This window comes from Sinocyclocheilus grahami, unplaced genomic scaffold (assembly GCF_001515645.1).
Source record: "Sinocyclocheilus grahami isolate Dianchi unplaced genomic scaffold, SAMN03320097.WGS_v1.1 scaffold121.1, whole genome shotgun sequence".
NCBI lineage: Eukaryota > Metazoa > Chordata > Actinopteri > Cypriniformes > Cyprinidae > Sinocyclocheilus > Sinocyclocheilus grahami.
Window position 1 is genome coordinate 890,337 of NW_015505300.1, and position 20,746 is coordinate 911,082.

Below are 20,746 nucleotides of genomic sequence, written 5' to 3' on the forward strand. Positions count from 1 at the left end.
GGCTGTAGTCAAAACAAATACAAATTTTTCTTTATTTACAAAATATTTGAGGCAACGAGTGTCTGAACTACATTAAATTTTGTCTTAAATGGTTGTTGTTTAGTGGTACTTTCGATGATTAAATGCGTGTATGGGAGAATAGGCGGCAGTACTGAGTCTTTCACTGACGTCGTATTCAAATGATAACCGTCGAGAGACGATTCTTGTTCCGGGTTGTGCTGTTCTGTTATGCTAAGTGAAAAACAGGTTTAAGAGCGTCACGTTATAATTACATTTGTCTTCTGAGGTTTAGGAAACAGAGTGGGAAACTATCAGGACGCGATGCAAAGACCACAGTTTCGCCATCCCCGCCAGGGCTCTGGTCCACGGGCAGCGGGCTTCCGTAGCCCGCCTCCAGCTTTCGATAGGACAGGGAGTATGTTTCCATCGCCTCCGTGGGCATTTTCAACCCCACCGCCGCCGTTTGGACCTAGATTTGGACAGAGTTCTCCCAATACCCCACCGAGAGAGTTTGGTGGTAATAGAGGCGGCGGCGGTGGGAAATATTTTGACGGTCAGTCTCCGGGCCACACACCGCGCAGATCGAACCCCAGTCCCCGCGGCGCACCGTTCAGACGCTCGCCGTATGAGAGTCCCGGACGACACTCTGGATATCAGGTAGTTCACTAGCGTTCCAGGGCAAAATTAAAATACTAATGCGCAATTTGAGCTTTTAAACAGTTTTATGTGCTGTAATTTCGCTTCTTTGCAGTATTTTGCTGCTCTAATCCGAATTCATTTCTGCGATTTACGTGCGTTTGTTTTGTTGTTGTTGGTTAGGACACTATTGTCTCTGAGTAAGTGTGGTCGTTTTAACGTTTTCTGCATGACAATTTTCTCCTTAAGGGTTCACCACGGACATCCACTCCATTTGGGTCAGCGCATGGCAGGGAGAGAGGGACAAATGATATGGAAAAATATTACAAACCGTCAATGCTCCAAGATCCCTGGGCTGACCTACAGCCCATCTCAGTTACACAAGCTCAGTCTAAATGCAACTCCAAACAAACCAATACAAGCAGACAAGGGAGGTACTACAATTAAAACTTTATCTAACTTCAGTGAAAGGGAAAAGTCACTGAACAGTCCTTTTTATTTAGTGCACTAGTAGTGCACTAAATTTTTAAAGTCAATCGGAGCCAGCCGAACACAATGGACCCGAGGCAGGATTCACCAGCAATAATTCTTGAGAAACTGACTCCACAACATTTTTTTAAATCGTATGTACTTGCTTGTATAAAGAGACACTCTCTTTTACTTTTATATCTGCACCTCAACGACAGGATCATAAAAATGGGGTGCTATTGTAACTGGCAGCCTATTCAAAGTAGTTTGCCATCTCAGGCCCACTCCCAAGACGAGTTTGCGAATCCTTCACTGAATTCAGAGGAATATGTCTTCAAGCTCAAAATGCAGTCTAACTAAAGATGTCTGATCAACACATCCATCTACCTCTCAATATTGACTGTGTGATGTTAACTAGAACAGGTCAGGTCAAGTATTTGTAGGTTTGGCTCCTTTTACTAATTTTCTATGGACTTTTTTTTTGGTGACTTTTTTGGTTTTATCAGTCTATGATCTTTTCTTTTTTGTATAAATAAAAAAACATGGACTGGCAACAGACATTGTAATCATAAACGGCCCACAAAGAACTATTGTTGAATAATAAGCCAAATATAATTAAAAGTTGTAATGCAATACAGTCCTTATCAAAAACCATTTCAAGTTGAAATCTGTTACGCTTTATTTACTAAAAACATGTTTAAGATCTTCAAAAGCAATCTCACCATGGATAATGTAGATAAAAAACCGTAACATTACTACACATCTCTGCAAGCTGTAATTCGGTCTTTTTTTGTAGGTATGTTTTTGCTGTACAATATACCATATAAATCTCATATTGGAGGTCTACAAAAATAGATTTTATTAATGTAACAGAAACATAACATTTTATAAGTTCAGTATGCTTAAATGTTTGTATTTCATTTTCATTCTACATTCACCATAATTACTGTTGTAATATTACATGACATCAGTGCTGTCTTTTTTTCTGTCTTGGTTGTAAGCTAGTTCGAGAATGCTTATAACTTGGCCTTACCCTTTTTTCAATTCAAATTTCTGCATGTTCAGCGTTTTGCCACTAGACACCCAAAATATAGAATGAAGGTGTATCTAAGTGTATAAGAAAGACTCGAACAATAGAGGCTTATATTAAAATTGTCATGTATTGTAAACTTTTTTTTTTGCGCTCAAAGACAGTCACTCTTTAAAAGTAATGATGGGTCACTTGAAGCATCAGCTGTTGATATGTCAGCATCATTGCCAAATAGCACGCTTACCACACAAACAGACCAATCAAGAGCTTGTTGAGGAATAGTAACCCACTATGACTGATTAAACGGAGGGAAAGAAAAACTTGCATATGCCAGTGCACACAAAGATTTGGGTAAAGACAGTGGCAGAGTTAGCATTTAAAAGAAACAGTGTAGTTTTAGCTGCAAAAGAATACAAAATAGTAATGTGGAAATAAACTGTCAACCTCACATGTATTTACACATGGATGTGCTTATTCAAAACCATTCATCAAAGGGTGACGATTCTTTTTTTACTCCAGCCAGCAGGACCAGGTGTCTGAAATGCAGATTGTGTCCAGCCCTTAGCGTTTCTTAGTTTTAGTATGAGCGAGTATGATTTCGCAATATTCTCTTCCCCTTAAAAGAACAAAATTCAGAAAATTTTAATTTACAATAGAAAATTTAAAAAAGATAAACGTAGCAAGAAATATTCAGTTGCATACAAGTTATGATAAAGTACACAATTCAGTCTGTGTAATAAAACATTCCGACCTATTTTCACAGTAAAGTCAACTCAAGCTAGATGACGCTCTCATTTCTAAATCGTAAAATCTGTGTTATTTGGGACCCCTAGATAGCACAAAACAAACCTCTAAATCTGGTGCCACACACACAGGGATGAGTGAATAAGCCCTTTTGACTACAAATATTTTATGTATATGAGTTTAAAGAAGAGATTAGGAATGAGTTTGGTGCACTATTAGACTTAGGATATTAAAATGAAATAATGGACAGTGCCAGCTTTTCTGAAATGCATGGGCTTTTACATTTTAAACTTTGAATTCAAAGAAGGTTTTGGTAAAAAGCCAATTAAGAATAAATTCCATTGATTCCTGAATTTATTAGGCTAGATATTTTTAATAATTTGTATATTTGCTTGGGAAATATGTAGCATTGCCTATGTTAGGCAAAGATATATAGCTATAATTTTCTTTTTGAAAATTACCTAAAAGCATTTATGTGGCTTAACACCCAACATTTTTGTATACTCTAATATTAAGGCTTTATTTTAAGAAGTAAAACAGAACAGGAGGTTTAAATCCTCAAAACACACCGTGAACTTGCTAACAAATAGTTCGGAGTAGTAGTATTTTTCCTACAGTGTTAGTGTTTAGCACTCAATGTACTCACATTCAACTAAAAGCAACTAAAGTGAACAATCTAGTTACAAGTTAAAATGATTATAGTAGTTATGGTGTGCTTGAGTGGAGAAATGTTCTTATCTGATATGTAAGACCTTTGATACCTTTTGTCATTTTAATGCATTTCTGATGTTCTGCCCTTTTATACCCATTGAGAAACAACAACGAGAAACAGACACAGGCTGTAGCCTATGATCTCCAACATTTTTGCCTGGAGTGTTATGAAACCTGATGGATTTTTTTGGAAGCAGTGGAAGGGTAGAGAAGAGATGTTAGTGTTAAAGTGTGACCCAGTCATTATAAAATGCAACATCTTTCTCGAATTCTCTTTGCCAAACTTTTCCTCTTCTTTTTCCCATTTTTCTCTTTGCCATCTTCCATTTTTCTGGCTCTGATTTCACGCATGAGATCAAAAAACACCTGGAGAGATTACAAAGGTTGTATGAATGTATCATTAGTTCTGCTAATACTGATTGCATAGTGAAGGGATAGTTCACCCATAAATGAAAATTTGTCATCGTTTACTCGCATTCGGGTCATTCAAACCTGTATAACTGACGGGCTTTCTTCTGTGAAGCACAAAAGATATTTTGAAGAATGTTTGCATCTAAAAGTCTGTGGGGGCCAACTGTCAACGTTTGTAATTTTACAATCCTTAAAAATGCATTAAAAGAATTTAATGCAATTAAAGCTAAATTACTGGATATAGCAAATGATAACAAAATAAACATTTGAAACAAGATAAATGGTATATGCTTAATTTCATGAAGTGTGCGATTAATCACAGAAAAAGGGTGTAAATAAATAGATTACAAATTTTAAATTTAGATTTTTTTGTTTTGTTTGAACTTTCTTCAAAATATCTTTTAAATTACACAGAAGAAAATGTCATACAGGCTTGAAACAACATGTAGGTGAATAAATTACTCTCTTCATTTTTGGGTGAACTATCCCATAAAGTATTAGATGTAATGGTTGCCAAACCAGTTTTTGTAAGGCCTACCTTATCTACGTTGGCACGGGTTTTGGCAGAAGTCTCGACGTAGCTGACTGCCCACTGATCTGCTCTGGCCTTGGCCTCCTCCACACCGACTTGCCGTCGGTCCTCCAAATCTGATTTATTTCCCACCAGCAGGAAAGGTACGTTCTCCTCCTCCTTCACCCGAAGGATCTGTTCTCTAAAGTTCAGAGGTAAAATGAGAGAACTCCGGATATGGTTTGCTGCATGAACATGATAATTAGCCAAGCTTTTGTCTTATACTGTGCAAGACCAGTATTGTGTTAATCACCAGTTTCAAAGTCATCTCTCTACCTGAAATCAGCAGTAGCAGCAAAGGATTCAGATTCTGTGATGGAGAACACGCAGAGAAATCCCTCTCCGCTGCGGAAGTAGTTGTCCCGAATGGCAGCGTAGTCCTCCTGTCCTGCTGTGTCGAGGATGTCGATCTGGACCTCCTCTCCATCCAGAACCACCTTTTTTCTGTAGCTGTCAGCTTTGGTGGGCTCATAGTCTTCCACAAACTTGAAAGAGATCAGCATAATTATACTTTGTGGTTAACCTCAATTTACACATGATGTGAAATTCCTAAATATTAAGTCTTACCTCATCATACATGAATTGCAGTGTTAGTGCTGACTTGCCCACGCCACCGCTGCCCACCATTATCACTTTGTGAAGGGCCAAAGCGTTCCTGTTAGCAGCCATGGCTTCAGGCAATCAGAGATGGGTGGCAGTGCAGTGAAGTAGTGAAAAATTAGAGGTAGATGGGTATTAAGGGAACCCTGTAAGGAAGAACTTAGAGAAGAACAGAGCAGATGTTTAAGCTTTTGTGGTTATAATTGTATAAGACTGGTGTTTTATGTACAGCAGCAACTCTTTTAGTCATACAAGAACAATTACCATCATTCATTACAAATAATATACCTGCACCCTTTCAAGTGAGTCAAACATGTTTGGAGTGTTACTTATGAATTATCAGCTTTGTCTTGTTCCCAACATTCACCCTGCTTATGATGATGATAACACAGGCCTACTTTCTTCTCGGTCCCCTAAGAAAATGCTAAAACAATGAGGCTTTTCATGAAAGCTAGCACAGCATTTGTCGGTTCTCTTCCTAACTGACACTGACATCACTGCTCATTAGAATAAAGCAAAAACACAAACTCATCAATTCTCCTAAAGAACTGTTGACGGTTTGCCCAAAAATGTAAGTTCTGTCATCATTTACTCACCCTCATGTCGTACCTGCACGACTTTATTCTGTGGAATTTGGAAGAATGTTGATAGCCAAACAGTTTTGGTGACCATTTAATTCCATTGTATGGACAACCAACCACTGGGACATTTCTCCAAATATAATTTTTTATGTTCCACAGAAGAATAAAGTCATACAGGTTGGGAATCACATAGTGAGTAAATGATGACAGAATTTTAATTTTTCGGGAGAACACCCCTTTAAACCTTCCTATTAAATGTAATCAATGGATTATATATAGCCAAATAAATCACTTAGAGATAATACTCAATATCAGGCAACTGTCCAGATTGTGTGAGACTATAGGTCATAGGTGTAATCCGATTGTATGTAATAAGTATATACAAAAAAAACCTGAAATCATGGGCGGAGTCACTATACACAATAGCACAATAGTATAGGATTCCTGTTGACTTAATTGCAGACTGCTAACAACAGCAGTTGTATTAGGTTTACTCGGTTTACACAGCTCTTCTGTGGTGTATACAGAGAGGGTGTGGCTAGTTATGCAGTATCGTTGACTGCTTCCACATGATTAACGCCACATTAACAAGCCTGCTGGTGCAAAGAGTCAGAAAAAAAATGGAAATGGAAAATTTAAATCAGCTATGACTAATGGGGCATCATATTTCTATAAAGGTGCCTCAGTAGGACTGAAATCATGGGCGGAGTCACTACACAATAGTATAGGATTCCTGTTGACTCAATTGCAGACTGCTAACAACAGCAGTTGTATTAGGTTTACTCGGTTTACACAGCTCTTCTGTGGTGTATACAGAGAGGGTGTGGCTAGTTATGCAGTTGTTGACTGCTTCCACATGATTAACGCCACATTAACAAGCCTGCTGGTGCAAAGAGTCAGAAAAAAAATGGAAATGGAAAATTTAAATCAGCTATGACTAATGGGGCATCATATTTCTATAAAGGTGCCTCAGTAGGCTTTTGTTTGTGGCCCTGGTTCATTCTAATAACATGAGAATGTTACAGGGTTGCAATATGGCATAAAGTGAAGTTAATATTTCTGAACCAAAGACTATGGTTTTGAACTACTTTTTTGAATACGATGAAAGGACCTTTTGTTAATTCATAAAGATTGCAAGGTCAGAGAAAACAAGTGAGAGCACCTTATCAAAAGATATCATGTGCTTCAAAATGAACATTGTCTGTCATTATAGCGGTATATTTACTCATTAGCCTTTCAAAACAGACCAAGCATTATGGCTGAGTATAATGCATGTAAATGATAATTAAATGCAAAACCCCTCTCTCTCTCTCTCTCTCTCTCTCTATATATAGATGGATGGATAGGTAGATAAAGCACAAAGTTGTCCATTCCATTTTTTGTACCCCTAAAGCTACAATATTCTGACAGTGTAGATAGCCTACGATATGAATAGTTACACAGGTTCTCGAACGGCCTTCATATGCAGTAGCAGCATAATTTAAAATCTAAAATATGTGCTGTGAGATTCACTATAATGTAAATATGCAAATATATTTTATGATCAGGGTGCGGACAGCGGAGGACATACTGCTATGGCAAATAAATAAACTAACTTAAGGTCGTGAACCATTCCATAACAACTGAACAACGGCTACAATACATGCGCGTGATCTTTGACAACTGTTCCGTTCGTACAGTCATTTACTAGAAAAGCAAGACTCGCGTGGATTGAATTAATTCTCTCTCTCTCTCTCTCTCTATATATAGATGGATGGATAGGTAGATAAAGCACAAAGTTGTCCATTCCATTTTTTGTACCCCTAAAGCTACAATATTCTGACAGTGTAGATAGCCTACGATATGAATAGTTACACAGGTTCTCGAACGGCCTTCATATGCAGTAGCAGCATAATTTAAAATCTAAAATATGTGCTGTGAGATTCACTATAATGTAAATATGCAAATATATTTTATGATCAGGGTGCGGACAGCGGAGGACATACTGCTATGGCAAATAAATAAACTAACTTAAGGTCGTGAACCATTCCATAACAACTGAACAACGGCTACAATACATGCGCGTGATCTTTGACAACTGTTCCGTTCGTTCAGTCATTTACTAGAAAAGCAAGACTCGCGTGGATTGAATTAATTCACTCAATAGCCGCTAGAGAGTGACTAATTCTAATACAGGGGTGGGTCCTATCATTCAAAAAGGGGATCGCCGACCACATAGATTCAGAAAGTTGATTCCTATTGATACAGCTAATGACTGCTGCTGAGCTAGCACGCTAACTCTGTGTCGAAATGATACACGAGGGGCTGTAGTAGTTCGCGAGCACTCTGAAGTAAAATCACGAGTGATTTTCCAGTTAACTTATATTTAAATACTGACAGCCACTTCCTTGTTTAAGGGACGATTTGGTTTTAGCACTCCAGCGCTAACAGGAAAAACGTACTGCTTGAGAGCTTAGAACGTGGCTGTACGTTATATCAAACCATCTAACAAAAGTAAACAATGCTGTTACAATAAAAGTGTGTACACATCAGATACTTACCAAATTAAGAGGCACTCGCGTGTTCGACGTCTTGTTAGCTTTGCTGCTAACCGGCAGATTTGTTTTGCTTCAGTTCATGACTCAGAAGGGAGCAGCACTACTGACAGCTTCGGCTGGCTGGGCTTGGTCTTCACGCAGACTACAGTTACTTGTAAACAAAGAAAATATGTATCGTATATGCTAAGATCTGAACGTGTTAAATAATGCCACATAACTCGATGGGTTACGTCTCCGTCATAGATTTCCTTCTCAACTCCAAATAGTGTTAGTGTTGTTTTAAAACTTTTTGTAATTCCGGTGCTTCTTGTCGATGATACGTCTACAGTATCGGGTGTACAGTACAGACTCAAACTAGCATGTTATGTTTTACGACGTCACCTCCATAAGAAAAGTGTGCGCCTAGAGGTCTCCTGGGTAACTGTACAGTACTGCCTGCCTCTTGTGTCTCTTACTGAAGGCCAGTGATATCAGTCACTTTCTAGTTCCTCTTAAATAGATTCATAACTAAAACAAGAAGTTATTTTATGAAATATTAAAATATTTATCTCAATCTGCAACATTTCATGCCATGACGTGTCTACAAATAAATAGTTTTTTATTTAAATTTGATTTTCAATCAATCGTTCTCAAGATTCATGGCTCTGTGAAGTCGGTTCCCCTCAAGTTCTCACAGGTGACCTAGCAGAATAAGCACAGATGTAGTTCATATTAACAATAAACGTCTTTCACAACCAGAAAGTGTCTTATTCTTTAAAAATTAATTTTGAGAAAAGTGTGCCGTTTTTTAAATAAATGTCACTTGTTTTGATATTAATAAATATCATTTTAGCAGCCGTCTTCATTGTCACATGATCTGTCAGAAATCATTCTGATTGGTGCTGAGAAACATTATCATTATCAGTGTTGATAACTGCTGCTCAGTATTTTTGTGGAAACCATGATACATTTCTTTCAGGAATCTTAAATGAATGAAAAGTTCAAAAGAAAGCCATTTATTTGAAATGGATATATTATAAATGTCTTTATATTGCAAACATTTTACAGTAATACAATATAACATCAGGGAATCACAAGGACATATTCTTCATGAGGTAAAGTCATTTGAAGAGTGTTTATTTGGTACTCTTATGAAAATTGATGTGACCAGACTAACTGGTTTAATATTCAGGTTTGTGAAAAGAAAATAAATTGGAAAAAAATAATAATACTAATAAGACCCTGAGGCATGTAGTTGAGAGCTTTGGGAAAAAAAGTATATGCCTCTGTTTAAACACTGTTTTGACACTCTATTTTTGATATAATCATACATTTGGTTAATTTGACATCTCTGCTGGCTTTGCATTGAAATACATTCGAGGCACTAAGCTCACTGAGTTTACATAAAGATTGCTGAGTGTCTGTATCCAACCAGCCATGCAATTTATTTGCGACTAAACAGTAGTGCCTCTAACGAGTGTCTGGCTTTAAGAATGATATTTAAGAATGATAACTCTAACCATTTCTCATACAATATAACTCTGTCCATATCTTATACAATAACCTCCTGACATATGTCTTTTAAAGCCCTTCAGTCATATTGGAGTTGCTCTCCATTCTTTCCCCTCAGTGAGAGCGCGAGGTTGGTGGATGAACACGCTGTATCGCACACCCTGGTTAGCAGCAGCGCGAACGAATCCACTATTCGCAGTCATAGTGATGGCCTGCAAGGTGTCCCCTGTCCCAAAGATCATCAGTGATCTATGGTTCACCTTTGAGCTCGTAACTAAGCGTTTGGTGCGCTCAGATGGCTGATCCGGAACTACTTTAAGCCTGGCCAGCAGCTCCTTGGCTCGGGATTTTTCTCCCGGGCCTCCTAACGTATCCAAGATCACACGGAAATCCTCAACCGCAGAATGACAAGCAAACAGCTCTTTTTCCTTCATGAACTCCTCCAGCCGGGGCAGGACCTTCTCTTGGCGCTCCTGTGCAGCCTGCTCCGTCAGCACCACTTCCTTAAAAGTGAAGTGACAGTTGCCGTGGCTGAGGGACGACACGTACGTGATCAAAGTGGTGATGTCAAGGTTCACCCTGTTGCACACGTCCACCTTCACTTCAGTGGGGAAGGCAAGGCTGGCCACAATGGTGTCTCGATCAACACGGGTGTGCATAAGGTCTGTATCATCACTGTCGTCGTCATCAACTTCCTCTTCTTCCTCAACCAAAGCTCCATTCTCTCCCTCCTGGTCCTCTTCCACACAACCATGTTTGTCTTCACTGTCTTCGTTCTCTTCCTCTTCTCCACCTCCGATCATCGTATTAACAGCAACAATGTCACCTCTCACAGATATGCCCATCTCTTTGAGCTTGTCTGCCATAGGACTGGAGACCCCATTGTAGAAAGCAAATATAATGTGAGGGTTGCTGTACTGCACAGGCTGCTGCCGACTGGCCTCAAGGAAATCTTCTGCTTGTCGTATCACACTTTTATCCCCGTACTGGCCACGACCTTGCCAGATGTTGTGCAGTGCCTCCGCCTTGCGCCCGATGGCTTTCACCCAAGTGTGTCCACCGTTCGCCACCACGTCGACCACCAACGTCTGCTTCTGGCCATCAGGGCCCTCGTAGGCGAACACATGCAGGACACTCACCACATTTTCTAGATTCTCGGCTGATTCGACGATGGCCCTCAGGTGAGTGAGATTGGTACTTTGCAGGTGGGACTCCTTGATCACAACCTTGCCGGCCTCTACCTTCTGCAGGAATTTGAGCTCAGCCCGCAGCTTACTGCACAGTTTAGCACGTCCCTCAACCTCACGGACTTGTCGACTGCAAATCTTGTCCACTCGCTCAAGTAGCTCCTTGGATACTCTGATCCGGTCCTGCAGTGTGTTGTAAGTAGCCATTGCTGTTGAACATTATTCCTACAGAATGAAAAAGAAAAAGGCTTACATAATGACCACAGAGCTGTAAGACAACATATGTTTGTATACTACATTTATAAATAACACCTAATGCTTAGAGGAGTAGTTCAACCAAAATTGACAATCTGAAAATGTACAGATTTAGGCCATCTAAGACATAGATGAGTTTCTTCATCAGAACAGATTTAGAGAAATTTAGCATTACATCACTTGCTTACAAATGTCGAGTTCAAACAGCTAATAAAAAGATCGCAATAATCCACATTACTCCAGCCCATCAATTAATGTCTTGTGAAACAAAGAAATGCTTGTTTGAAGTAAAAAAATTCAAGACATTTTTACACGAGTCCTCTATCTATCCATCCATTTTGCTTGATTTAGTAAAAAAATCGTCTCATCTGTATCAGGAGATAAATATGTACAGATCAAGCACCATTTACAAGCCAAAACAGTTCTAAGCAAACATGGTGGTTGATTTTGAGATGAGAATTTTTCATTGGAGGAAGTTTTATTATGGATTTTAGATTATTTTGGCCAGAAGCAATGGTTTATAGTTAAAATACATTAATGATGGATTTGTTTCTTCCAAATATGCAGCTTTTTTACCTCACAAAACATTGTTTGATGGACTAGAGTCGTGTGGATTACTTGTGGATTATTGTGATGTTTTTATCAGCTGTTTGGACTCTCATTCTGACGGCACCCATTCTGCAGAGGATCCATTGGTGAGCAAGTGATGTAATGCTAATTTTCTACAAAAAAAAATAATAATCTGTTCAGATGAAGAAAGTTGCTCATCTACGTCTTGAATTGCCTGAGGAGAAGTACATTTTCAGCAAATTTCCATTTTTGGGTGAACTGTCGCTTTAAATCATCTCGGGCGTTTGTAACCTAGAATTTTCTAGATTTTATTAATTAAATGAGATTTTTAAAATACACCAGATATAAAAAAAATATCCAGAAGCAGAATACACGAACACTTTAAGTAGCTGAAGAAACAAAAATCATAGTACTCGCATGAGCATTAAAGAAGGTTCGCTAAGGTAACGTTAAATTCGCTAAGGCGTGGTTTTAACGAAGCACTACTGCATAATGCATCTATAAAGAAAGATATTAGCCTTACGAGAATATCAATCAGAGCCCAGATTATCACGTTGTTTCTACACACCGGGTCATAAATGCATGGGCTTGTTAGCTTGCTTGATTACAGCCATGGTTTTCTACAGTAACGTTACATACCAGTGACACTTCTTCCTGTTTGCTTTAAATAAGAGAAGAATAACAGCTGACCGTTAAGGTGAAAAAAAAAAACTAAGTTAGCCTATCCGGAAACTGTGAAATACTTACAGCAGCATACAGGTTCAAGTTCTGCCTCTTCTGTTTTGGGCTGACGCTTTTCAACCACGAAGTAGAAGAAAATAGTGCTGTCATGATGAGTTTGTGTCGCCACCTAGCTTGGAGGTTATGAATTGCTAGTGAGTTACAGTAGTGTACAAATTAGGGATTTTTTATTTATATTTTGAAGATATGTTTTGTATTGTATACATACATATTAGTCTATTTTACAGGCACTGGCAATTTTCTTCACGTATTCCTCCATGCAGTGCATTCATTTGACATTTAGTTTAAAAATAATCGCCATGGCAAACCATTTAAAAATGTATTATTTTAAAATAACTAGCATTTCCATGTTACTATTATTTTTCCTTTTTTTTCTTTTTATCTCATGACAAGTAAAAAAGCTCTTATAACTAATAATGTAATGACTAAGTTTTATAGTTCAATCAAAATCTTACTACTGAGATTCAGTCTGTTACTAATAACTACTGGAATATACGTTAGTGCCTAATATGTTCTAGTTTTTAATAAATAATACCAAATGATAGATAGCAACTATTTTATGTACAGTATCTAAGAAATAAGTACTAATAAATAGTTACTAGTAAAACTAAAATAGGTCTGAGCAATATTAGTCAGACATGAATAGAGTGAGTGGCAAAAATGTGTAATTTGTAGTAACAATAGAATATTTATTTATAATTATATTGAGATAAGTATAGTTCATATAAATATAGATAACATAAAATAAAATATCAAATTTGCTATTACTGGAATAAGATTTTTAAGATAATTTGAGATCATTTTTGATTGAAAAAGTTCAGATGAATTAATTAATAATAATTTATAAAGTTTCTTATGTAACCTGACTTTGAAAATCACTTTTATATGACCACTTTTATATAAAGCACTTTGAATAAACATTGTGTATGAAATTCTTAGCTTATTATAGCAAAGAATGCTTAAAATATAAATATTAATAAATAGATACATATCTGCTTGAGTATAAATAAACATGCTTTAGCCTATTACATAGTGAATAGCTATAGTAAAATCGGGGGATAACGAGCAATTCAAAATAGGTAATGGTAATAAAAAATAGTTTTTATTCAACAATGCATGTTAAAACAGCCTGCCATAACATTAGGCATCGTGGCTTTAAAAGCACTGCGTTACTGATCAACAAAGAGGGAGGATATTAAAGTGACTCGCGCTCGCAGCAGACGCTGAACTGTATTCATGGTAACAGATTCTGCAAGAGCGTATGCGTGCTCCTGACGCAACATGTATCTGGTTTCCAGTCTCTCCTTTGGATGACTACGCGCTGTATGGAGACGAAGAGCCTTTAACATGAAGAAAATGCACAACCAACACTGTATCTGAAGTAATACAGTTTTTAAACTGTCATTTGTGGATTGTTTTAACCGATTGCATAATTGTTGCTCAGACTTTTGCTGTTATTTCTACTTTTGTAGTTGCATTACAGGATCGAACTGTATCTGAAAGCAGTCTTTGGCGGATTTTCATCACATCTTTTCTTTAGTCGTACGTGTTTTACGCATATGGATACTTTTCCGGAGCGCAGACTGTAGATTATGCATTCCACAGGATGGGTGCGAACAATGGGAAACAGAGCGGGAGCGAAGGTGAGTGCCAGAAACAAACTCTCACAGCCAGCCACAGTGCTGCTTTTCCGCTGCTAAATCTCGGTGTACAGCAGCCATAGTTGTGTCAACGTCACTATTCCCCCTTATTCTTTGTGGGCAACAGGAGCCTTGCAGCAATCTCTTGTATCAACTATATTCCAGTGCATACTTGTCATTTTCTGTTTTGATAGAATTCACACCTCAGAATGTCATCCTTCCTTAAAGCATGCTTAAAAGAAATGTAAATGTATGTAACATTATTCATTGTTTTTAGTGTTTGAGATTTTTGTTGTTTATGCTTAACAAATCTTGCTACAAATCTAAGTATTTATAATATATTATTTAGTGCCTTATATACATTTTTTTGTCTTCCAACTCATTTTAAGTTTCTGCTTAAAAATAAATGCACATGAAAGGACTGATATCCTTCTCTGTTTACCTTTTGTCAAAGACAAAAAGAAGATTTTGTTGCTGCTTTAAAAAAATATTCTTAAATTCTCATAAAATAATTTATGAGAACTTAAGAGGCTTGGGTTTGGAGCTAATAAGAAGCGAGTGTGTGCCAACATCAGAGTGCACGATGCAAGCTGACTGGTTTTACTAAAGTAACCATCAATGCAGGGTGTGTGTGCTTTAATAAGCTAGGAATCATGGCCTAACACAAACTATCATCTTAGCTTGTGGGCAGATTTCTGCATTTTTCCCAACGTATGGGTATATGACAGTGATTAGAGGCCAGGCCAGAGACCATCCATTAAAAATATGGATGCTGAAGGTTGCTACTGATCATGTCTTAATAACCATGAGCATTCATGCCAGAGATTTTGCTCTCACAGAGTGAGTTCTTGGCTGCGTGAGAGGCTTGTGGTCTTTTACAGCACACCAGATTTCTCTGGAAGGTCCAGGTTTGGCCTCAAGACTGGCATTCAGTGAAAAAAACCAAGAACTCCCCACATGCAAGCAGCTCTCCAATTTACATATTTCACATATCACATATCTTTTGCAATGTTTGCTGTTATCCTTCACTGTTGAGGTTCTTACAATGTTGATGTTTTCTGCTGATTAGATCACTTATTACTGATTAGATTAGTTATTTCTACTTAGGACCTCCCTTGATTTAATTGAACATAGTTAGACAAGATGATGTCTGTTGCATTCAAATGCACTACATTATAACCTGCAATTTGTTAGCCAACAAATAGTAAATGTGCACTTTTCCATGTTAAGTGTTGTTTGTTCTAGTCTCACTTATGAGATGTTTTTCAAGAGAACCAGTTTTTATTTTCAGCAATTGTTTTACAAAAAATACAGTATGAGGATTTAATGCATCATGGATGCATTAAAGCAAATGTTTGTTCGTGTTTAATTTGACGAATATATGAACCTCTAACAGAGAGAGTCACAGTCAAAGACCATGTTTTCTTCCTCAAAATAAAACCAGGATGTCCTGGATCTATTCCAGGGCAACCATTTTTAACCCAAATAAGTAATCCAAAGGAAACCAGTCAAATGTATAGTGAATGATAACAAAATAAATCAAGCCTACACCTAATAATACTGCTAAATGGGCCTTTATTTTTGTAAGTGTTCAGTCACATAGATGAGCATAGTACCTGTTTGGTTGGTTGAAGGCTTTTTTGTAATTGTAACACTGCAATCTTTGGAACTGGTTTAGAGCGTCTTTCAATGTAACATTTGTACCTTGCATATAAAAAGGTATCAGTTAACCTACACTCTGTTTTTATTATGAATACCTTGCTCCTCATAAAGTAGGCCTGTATTCAGAGTTGTCTCCATAATCTTAAAAAGCACTTGCTTATTTTTTCAAATTTCATGTGAGTATGGTTGAGGATCTATGGCAATAGTTCAGTCAATTAATCTCATCAGCAATGAAGCACATTCTTCAGAGACAATGAACAATAAACAATGCATGTGTTGTGACCAGACGTTGCATTCAAGGTTAGTGTCTGAGCAGATTCCACTTTGGTTCACTGATTTCACTGATCATTAAAAAAAACTGGCCTGAAATGACTTAAGTGATATCACTGGGAGACTATTTAGTGCAAAACAGGTTTGTTTACAGAGCAAAACAAATTTTTTGCTCAGCATGTGGAAGCTCCATCAGTCAGGCCATTTATGGTAAAATAGAAGCTTATGTGAACTCGGGTTGTGTTTTCACTCTCATCAAGACTGTAAACATGCCTCATATGTGACCTGATGCTCTCAAGTGCCATTGAAACAAATAGGAGTGTTTAGGAAACTTTCACACCAGGGCTTGTTGTTTTAGGTTTACCGTTATCCAAAAACCAGAAATACATTTGTCCTGCTGGTTATTGGCTGTGTCGATTCAAAATAAATCAGAAACAAAGAGGAATCAGCACAACTAATCAAATTGCAAATATGAAGAAACATGAGGCTTAGGTTTACTGTTGTGTCTTTCCTAATTTGGAATCAACTTATCAGATATTATAAAACAAAAGGCTTTCTCATGCAGCATTCCAAAGAAATTCATCATCACCAAAAAAAAAAAAAAAGTTGTTTTGGCTTCTAGTTCTCTAGTAACTTCGATTATCTTTATATAATATAGATTTTTTTTAATGTGATGAAATTTAGCTGGGGCTGTGTTTATTTGGGCACAGTTTTTCTGCAATGTGAGTTGTAAAAAGCTTCAGCTTTCATTTTTTTCTTGTCCCTGCCATTGGGGAGTATCTGTGGGAGGCATCTGGTTTGTTATTCTAAGTTTGTGATGGACAGAAAAAGAATGCCTGGCATTTATCATAAGATTTGGTGAACCCTGTCGCATTCACTTCTTTTGAACATTACACAGTCATTTGTTATTTGTGCACACTTGACAGATAAAAGAAAGTGTTGACAAACCATACTGTGTTTTGTGTATTGTGAGCATTATATACATACAGATGTGTAAGTATGCTAAATAGAAGCAGTTCTGATGTTTGCATACAGTATCGTCTCGGTTACTTGTATAACCCTCGTTCCCTGAAGGAGGGAACGGAGACGTTATGTCAGTCGTGACTGACGAATTGGGATCTCGCCCGAGAGCCCAATCACCTTTGAGTGTAAACAAAACAAGCCAATGACAGTTGGCGTGCGTGTTTCGCCACGCGCACCCCGCCCCGCAGTGCGGGTATAAAAGGAGAGCGTGTGCAAACGTACATCAGTTTTTCACTGAGGAGCCGAGACTACATGACCAAGTCGTGCTTCCCCAAAGACTTACCGTCTACTGCCTCGTGATGCCAATGGCGGTAACATACACTTTCTCCAACTCATCCTGCAAGAAAAAAAGCACGACTCCGATCGGGCATCTACGGGGGTCTTTCCGGCGGGAAGAGCACCAATCGACGAACAGGTTCCACTTCAGCTCCACCGGCCTCGCTCTGTTCCCACGGCTCTCGCCCCCGCCCCTCTCGTTACAGTGTTTACTACCGCTGGAGGTAGCCCACCTAGAGCCTCCGTGTCCCGTCCAGGGACCATAAGTGAAGATTCCACAAGTCCGGACGCGGGTGCCAGAGGGTGCCCCCTCTCTGGGAAAGGAGATCCCTCCTCAGAGGAATTTGCCAAGGAGGGGCTATCGCGAGGAGCTTCAGTTCGGGGAACCAAGTCCGACTGGGCCAGTATGGCGCTACCAGGAGAACCTGCTCCTCGTCCTCCCTGACCTTGCACAGTGTCTGTGCGAGAAGGCTCACTGGGGGAAACGCATATTTGCGTAGGCCCCGAGGCCAGCTGCACGCCAGTGCGTCCGTGCCGAGGGGTCCCTCGGCCAGGGAGTAAAACCACTGGCAATGGGGCGTATCCGGGGAGGCAAACAGGTCTACCTGAGCGTCCCCAAAGCGTCTCCAAATCAGCTGGACTGTCTCGGGGTGGAGTCGCCATTCTCCCGGAAGGGCGGGCTGACGTGAGAGCTCGTCGGCTGCACGATTGAGCTCGCCTGGGATGTGAACGGCGCGAAGCGACCTCAGATGCTTCTGACTCCAGAGGAGGAGATGGCGGGCGAGTTGCGACATGCGACGGGAGCGTAGACCGCCCTGGTGGTTGATGTACGCAACGGTCACAGTGTTGTCCATACGGACCAGTACATGCTTGTCGTGCAGCAGCGATTTGAAGCGGCGCAGAGCCAGCCATACTGCTTGCAACTCGAGGCAGTTGATATGCCACTGCAGTCGGGGCCCCGACCAGCCGACCAGAGCTGCATTCCCATTGCACATGGCACCCCAGCCCCTGGCAGAGGCATCTGTTGACACAACAACATGCCTGGATGCCTGGATAAGGGACACCCCTGTCCGAAGAAAGGCAAGATCTGTCCATGGGCTGAGGGTCTGACGGCAGAACGGGGTAACAGAAACCCGGTAAGTGCCGTGTCCCCATGCCCATCTCGGGACCCGGTCGTGAAGCCAACGCTGAAGCGGTCTCATATGAAGCAACCCGAGCGGCGTAACAGCGGCTGCGGATGCCATATGCCCCAGGAGCCTCTGAAATTGTTTCAGTGGAACCGCCGTCTTGCACTGGAAGGACCCCAGGCAGTTCAGCATCGACTGCGCGCGCTCTACTGAGAAACGTGCTGAGAGGTTGACCGAGTCCAGCTCCATGCCGAGAAAAGAGATCCTCTGCACCGGAGAGAGTTTGCTCTTTTCCCAGTTGACCCGAAGCCCCAATCGGCTGAGGTGACTGAGCACCATATCCCTGTGTTCGCACAACTGCGCTCGGGACTGGGCCAGCATGAGCCAGTCATCGAGGTAGTTGAGAACGCGAATGCCCGCTTCCCTCAATGGAACGAGGGCTGCCTCCACGACCTTGGTGAAGACACGAGGCGACAGGGATAGCCCGAAGGGGAGGACCTTGTACTGATATGCTCGCCCTTCGAACGCAAAGCGGAGAAACGGTCTGTGTCGAGGGAGAATCGAGACATGAAAGTACGCGTCCTTGAGGTCGACCGCTGCAAACCAATCGAAAGGACGGACGCATTGAAAGATGCGTTTCTGCGTCAACATCCTGAACGGGAGCTTGTGAAGGGCCCGGTTCAGTACGCGCAGGTCCAGGATCGGTCGTAACCCACCGCCTTTCTTGGGTACGATGAAGGATGGGCTGTAGAAGCCCGACCTCATCTCGGCTGGAGGGACCGGCTGTATCGCGTCCTTCGCTAGCAGGACCGCGATCTCTGCACGCAAGACAGGAGCATCCTTGTCCGGCACAGAGGTGAACCGAATGCCCCTGAACTTGGGAGGGCGCCGGGCGAACTGAATCGCGTAGCCGAGTCTGATGGTTCTCAGGAGCCAGCGAGACGGCCTGGGGAGGGCTAACCAGGCCCCCAGCGACCGAACTAGCGGGACTAGGGAGACCACCGACGTACCCGCAGTGGGGCAGCGAAGTGGAACACAGGGACCAAACCCGGGAGGCCGCGCGTCCTAGGGTGGGGTCTGAGTGCGCAGCGCGCAACCTCGGGGAACCAAGTCCGACTGGGCCAGTATGGCGCCACCAAGAGGACCTGCTCCTCGTCCTCCCTGACCTTGCACAGTGTCTGTGCGAGAAGGCTCACTGTGGGAAACGCATATTTGCGTAGGCCCCGAGGCCAGCTGCACGCCAGTGCGTCCGTGCCGAGGGTCCCCTCAGCCAGGGAGTAAAACAACTGGCAATGGGACGTGTCTGGGGAGGAAAACAGGTCTACCTGAGCGTCCCCAAAGTGCCTCCAAATCAGCTGGACTGTCTCGGGGGGGAGTCGCCATTCTCCCGGAAGGGCGGGCTGACATGAGAGCTCGTCGGCTGCACGATTGAGCTCGCCTGGGATGTGAACGGCGCGAAGCGACCTCAGATGCTTCTGACTCCAGAGGAGGAGATGGCGGGCGAGTTGCGACATGCGACGGGAGCGTAGACCGCCCTGGTGGTTGATGTACGCAACGGTCGCAGTGTTGTCCGTACGGACCAGCACATGCTTGTCGTGTAGCAGCGATTTGATGCAGCACAGAGCCAGCCATACTGCTTGCAACTCGAGGCAATTAATATGCCACTGCAATCGGGGCCCTGGCCGGAGCCCCGCAGCTGCATTCCCATTGCACATGGCACCCCAGCCCCTGGCAGAGGCATCTGTTGACACAACAACATGCCTGGATACTTGCCCAAGGGACACCCCTGTCCGAAGAAAGGCAAGATCTGCCCACGGGCTGAAGGTCTGACGGCAGAACGGGGTGACAGAAACCCGGTAAGTGCCGTGCCATGCCCATCTCTGGACCCGGTCATGAAGCCAACGCTGAAGTGGTCTCATATGATGCAACCCTAGCGGCGTGACAGCGGCTTCGGTTGCCATATGCCCCAGGAGCCTCTAAAACTGTTTCAGTGGAACCGCCGTCTTGCACTGGAAGGACCCCAGGCAGTTCAGCATCGACTGTGCACGTTCTACTGAGAGACGTGCCGAGAGGTTGACCGAGTCCGGCTCCATGCCGAGAAAAGATATCCTCTGCACCGGGGAGAGTTTGCTCTTTTCCCAGTCGACCCTGAGGTCGATCGCTGCGAACCAATCGAAAGGACGGACGCATTGAAAGATGCGTTTCTGCGTCAACA

At 41.3% G+C, this 20,746-nt stretch overlaps 4 protein-coding genes across 6 annotated transcripts in view; 2 read left to right on the forward strand and 2 right to left on the reverse strand.

The window, feature by feature from the left end:
• The first annotated feature begins 196 nt into the window (after nucleotides 1–196).
• On the forward strand, nucleotides 197–1,979 carry LOC107589834 (M-phase-specific PLK1-interacting protein-like). The gene is made up of 2 exons (XM_016278383.1): nucleotides 197–657; nucleotides 886–1,979. Exons 1-2 carry the CDS (start codon nucleotides 322–324, stop codon nucleotides 1,081–1,083), a joined length of 534 nt encoding a protein of 177 aa, XP_016133869.1. The 5' UTR covers nucleotides 197–321; the 3' UTR covers nucleotides 1,084–1,979.
• Nucleotides 1,980–2,090: 111 nt separating this feature from the next.
• On the reverse strand, nucleotides 2,091–8,700 carry LOC107589833 (ras-related protein Ral-A-like). Of its 2 annotated transcripts, none has more exons than XM_016278382.1 (5): nucleotides 8,293–8,700; nucleotides 5,139–5,242; nucleotides 4,848–5,056; nucleotides 4,539–4,713; nucleotides 2,091–3,955 (listed from the first exon to the last, which is right to left on the reverse strand). In XM_016278382.1, exons 2-5 carry the CDS (start codon nucleotides 5,238–5,240, stop codon nucleotides 3,833–3,835), a joined length of 609 nt encoding a protein of 202 aa, XP_016133868.1. In that variant the 5' UTR covers nucleotides 5,241–5,242; nucleotides 8,293–8,700; the 3' UTR covers nucleotides 2,091–3,832. The 2 variants fall into 2 exon arrangements, with proteins under 2 accessions (XP_016133868.1, XP_016133867.1); XM_016278381.1 differs by having other exon boundaries at nucleotides 5,139–5,330.
• Nucleotides 8,701–9,331: 631 nt separating this feature from the next.
• On the reverse strand, nucleotides 9,332–12,614 carry LOC107589835 (UPF0415 protein C7orf25 homolog). 2 transcript variants are annotated; one of them, XM_016278384.1, is made up of 2 exons: nucleotides 12,540–12,614; nucleotides 9,332–11,192 (listed from the first exon to the last, which is right to left on the reverse strand). In XM_016278384.1, exon 2 carries the CDS (start codon nucleotides 11,172–11,174, stop codon nucleotides 9,864–9,866), a length of 1,311 nt encoding a protein of 436 aa, XP_016133870.1. In that variant the 5' UTR covers nucleotides 11,175–11,192; nucleotides 12,540–12,614; the 3' UTR covers nucleotides 9,332–9,863. The 2 variants fall into 2 exon arrangements, with proteins under 2 accessions (XP_016133870.1, XP_016133871.1); XM_016278385.1 differs by lacking the exon at nucleotides 12,540–12,614 and adding an exon at nucleotides 12,432–12,510.
• A 1,176-nt stretch (nucleotides 12,615–13,790) lies between these two features.
• The window catches only part of fbxl7 (F-box and leucine-rich repeat protein 7), a 45,038-nt gene continuing 38,082 nt past the window's right edge, over nucleotides 13,791–20,746 (forward strand). Inside the window, exon 1 of the mRNA XM_016278387.1 lies at nucleotides 13,791–14,176. Coding sequence (XP_016133873.1) covers nucleotides 14,140–14,176 — 37 coding nt within the window. The 5' untranslated portion in view covers nucleotides 13,791–14,139. The remainder of the gene's footprint in view (nucleotides 14,177–20,746) is intronic.

Excerpts from the sequence above, each read along its gene's own strand:
- LOC107589834 (XM_016278383.1), top strand. The coding sequence starts at position 322 with ATGCAAAGACCACAGTTTCGCCATCCCCGCCAGGGCTCTGGTCCACGG. Across the intron at positions 658-885 it reads GACGACACTCTGGATATCAG|GGTTCACCACGGACATCCAC; the intron begins GTAGTTCACTAG and ends TTTCTCCTTAAG.
- LOC107589833 (XM_016278382.1), bottom strand. The coding sequence starts at position 5,240 with ATGGCTGCTAACAGGAACGCTTTGGCCCTTCACAAAGTGATAATGGTG. Across the intron at positions 4,714-4,847 it reads GCTGCTACTGCTGATTTCAG|AGAACAGATCCTTCGGGTGA; the intron begins GTAGAGAGATGA and ends TCTGAACTTTAG. Across the intron at positions 3,956-4,538 it reads CCCGTGCCAACGTAGATAAG|GTGTTTTTTGATCTCATGCG; the intron begins GTAGGCCTTACA and ends TAATCTCTCCAG.
- LOC107589835 (XM_016278384.1), bottom strand. The coding sequence starts at position 11,174 with ATGGCTACTTACAACACACTGCAGGACCGGATCAGAGTATCCAAGGAG.